General features: G+C 49.8%; 1 protein-coding gene across 1 annotated transcript; it reads right to left on the bottom strand.

Moving 5' to 3' along the window:
• Nucleotides 1-1600: 1600 nt before the first annotated feature.
• Nucleotides 1601-2891, bottom strand: PPTG_20377 (hypothetical protein). The gene has a single exon (XM_008919167.1). The coding sequence runs from the start codon at nt 2739-2741 to the stop codon at nt 1836-1838; it is 906 nt and encodes a 301-aa protein (XP_008917415.1). The 5' UTR covers nt 2742-2891; the 3' UTR covers nt 1601-1835.
• Between the last annotated feature and the right edge of the window lie 512 nt (nt 2892-3403).

The raw sequence follows: 3403 nt of genomic DNA on the forward strand, positions 1-3403 counted from the left end.
AAGAGTTAATTCCACGGTACTGTGTAACTCGCTCGATGCTATCTCGCTCAACGTTCAGCCGACCTCAAAATTTGAGCTGAACGTTGAGCAAAGTAGCATGTTTAAAACATATTTTGGCGTCAGGTTGTCCGTATCTGATAGATAAGAGCTATCGGTCTGTGGTCGCGAGGTCTCGCAGGATTACTAGCCACGCAATTTCTCTTTGTGTGCGTGTTGAAGTCTAACCTGTTACGCGTTCAGGTCCGTAGCGTAGCTCGAGTAGATCTTAAAGCTAGGAAGCAAGTAATGTAAACACAAACTGCTATTCCTACTTATCCACTCAGCTCGCTATATCCTAACGTCGCTTGCTCCTCTGATCCACTAGTTCGAGACCGAGGCTTAAATGTAAGGAGAGATCAACGGCGCCAACCAATAGGATTCGGTTTCCTGACTTCAATGTCCGTGGCCCGTGTCCCTCATCTGAGACGCATTCGCATCTTTGCTCTGGTCACCCATGTTACTGCACTTCAGCGTAACGGGCGCGACCATAGTCAAATCATAACATAACCTGCTTGGACTCGCGAGGATTTGACATCTACCGTGCATTCGGCGGGGCATTTCGTGAGCCAAAGGAAAAGAGTGACTACTCTGTCGCTTCTAACGATTCGTTCATACAATCGGTAACGTCACCGAATTAAAACAGTCTAAACTAGCCCGTAAGGCAGCCTAAGCGCAGATAATTAAATCTCCAAGTGGAAGTACCTTGAGAAAACTAGCAGATAGAATTTTTTGTGGCATCCATTCATCATTGCCTTTTTTCTGTCGCTTTTACCCAGTTTACCCTTACAGATTGTATCACACTGCGAGCCGCTGAAGTTTGCGCGCTTCGCATGCTTCATTTGCGAAACAAGCATCGACACTCAAAGATCAATACAAAGCTCACTTAAAGAATGATCTACTTGTACTAACCGCAGGATCACCGCTCTTGCAAGATACCGGTTTACAGAGGCAAGTTGAGATTCCAAATATTATTTTTTTTATCTAGAACCCAGCATCTCTTAAACTACGCGCTTGATCTATTTCGTCGCTTCATTTGGGGCTGATTCGACCAGCGAACAACCTACGAGAGATTGCTAAAATGTACAGCAGTGAAGATCCCATGTATATTTTGGAAAAATATCTGAAAAATATCATTTCATACCCGACCATGTGGACTTATAATGCTTCCTGTAATCTGATTCGAGCTATTACCACACGGGATTGACCCCTCGAATGAAGTTTGGGACTTGTGCTGCATGTCAAAAGTTGTTGGACTGTCATTCTTCAAGGAGTGTGGCCTATTGAAGCCGTTTTTCTCTCTTTTATATAGTTTGTATCCCATAGTACCAGAACATGTTGCTGTCCATTTGGTCCGCTAGTGCCTTGGTGGAACCTGCAGAATAATGGTTTTACTAACAAATAATGTTGTACTAAGTGCATTCAACTACGCACGTGCTGAATCTCTAATATCGATTTCTAGTATCTTTCGTTACGTAAACAAAAGTATATTCCCAACTAAGTCGAAGACGATCTAGTAGACTTTGCATTGAGGTTACCTGTCTAGCAAAGTTTGAAGATGCATTTCTTGATAATACTAGTACTTCAAAATGGGTCTCGTGAACGTGGGCGTAACTACAGCGGCAGGAAACGTCGATGCAATAGCACACTCTTACTTCTTTAAACCGATTCAAAACTCAAAACTAAATTCCAAATCTCATACATAAGTATCTTGTTAACCTCGTTGAAGCGCTTACAAGTTCGCCATGCGCTGTGCATGAATAAATATCTAAGAACAGTATTCCAGATCGGAGTCTGCTTTAGAATGAGTCAACCTCTGCTTGACATGTTGGGCATCGCATCTCCTCGTTCAGTTTCGGCACAATGCACTCGTCGTGAAATTGGTGGCCGCACGACAGCGAGGTCGTGTAGCTCAGCACGCTGCTACGGTGGCTCGATGAGCTGCTGTCCGTCTCTGAAAAAGTCGACGCACCAAACGCCTCGCCGTCCAGACTCGAGCTGCACAACGTGCACACACCCGCTGCATCCTCCGCTTCATCCGCTAGCTCATCGCCCTCGTCCGACGTCAACGACATGGACGAACACACACTGTCACGCAAACTTCCGAGGTTGAAGCTGCTGTTACTGCTGCTGCACAGTCCGTTCAGCGGGTGACGCTTCTCACTCACGTCACCCAGGATGAAATCCGCCACCAGCTGCGTTATGCTGCTGGCCACAATGGAGCACGATGCCGCGTTCTGTCGGTTCACTACGAACTTCTGCAGCGACGTCAGCACGTGCTCCAGTGCGTCGCGACGCTTCTCCACGGCGCAGTCGCTGTGACCACCGAAGCCGAAAAGCGACGCGGATCCCGGGAAGTAGCTCTTGACAAACGTATATAGCCATGGGCATTCAGCCTGGCAGAAGTGACCCAGGCGCAGCGCAGCCAGCAGCTGCGACTGGAAAGACTTGTACTCGTCGAAGGAGCGCGCCTTGCGCCAGCGGGTCTGCGAGGCGGCGTGCTCCACGTGCAGTTCGTAGCGCACGTCGCGCTTGCTGAGGCGCACGGCCGAGACGCGCAGCGAGAGCTGCTCGAGGAGAGCTGCGAGTGGGGGTAGCGTTGTTGGTACCGCGCGCTTGCGGCCAGCGGTGGAGGTTGTTCCACTGGACGAGCCTGTGCTCGAGTGGCGGTGTTGGTGATACATTTGGTGGTGGGCCGTCAGCATCCTTGTCGTAGATCTACTGTTCTCAGTGTTGCAAGCGTTGTCGCCGCCGTATCAATGCGATAGCTGGCCAATTGGGGAGTGATGGATGGAGGGAGCGGGCATCACGCTCCACGCGGGAGTCTCGCCTCGGCGTAATCGAGTGCTTCCAGCAGAAACCGAATGTGCGTAAGCTGGCCTGGCCATGCGCGCCTTGCTGCGTAAACCTTGGCGTCACAAGTCGCCCTGTACGGGACGATGCCTAATTTCGGAGCTCTGCGATAGCTGATTAATTTATCAAAACGCCGATACAACATTGGACTTTAATCGGGTCAAATCACTTGTGTAACACGATGACCTCTATACACAGATACTATTATTTCCGGTAGGTATTGTTGAGCTGACCATCATTCTAGCGACTTACGGCACTATTTGCGCCAATCGCCGCATGCCATTCGCCCAACGCTACAAATATCCATTAATAACTCGCTGCCGCGATGGCTACAATCACTGCCGCCCAGTGGCAGTCTTCGCAGGGCGGCGGGATTGTGTTGGTGTCACGGCAAAGAGACGACGGATATTCTCGATGATGGCAGTGGCGGTAACACCATGATTCACTTGCGGTGGCCCCTCGACGCGACGATGACGGCAAGGCTCCGATTTGCTCACTCAGCTGCCACTGGCGG

Source organism: Phytophthora parasitica (genome assembly GCF_000247585.1).
Source record: "Phytophthora parasitica INRA-310 unplaced genomic scaffold supercont2.546, whole genome shotgun sequence".
Lineage (NCBI taxonomy): Eukaryota > Oomycota > Peronosporomycetes > Peronosporales > Peronosporaceae > Phytophthora > Phytophthora nicotianae.

Bases quoted from the DNA above. Each gene is read 5' to 3' on its own strand.
- PPTG_20377 (XM_008919167.1), bottom strand. From the start codon at position 2,741: ATGCTGACGGCCCACCACCAAATGTATCACCAACACCGCCACTCGAGC.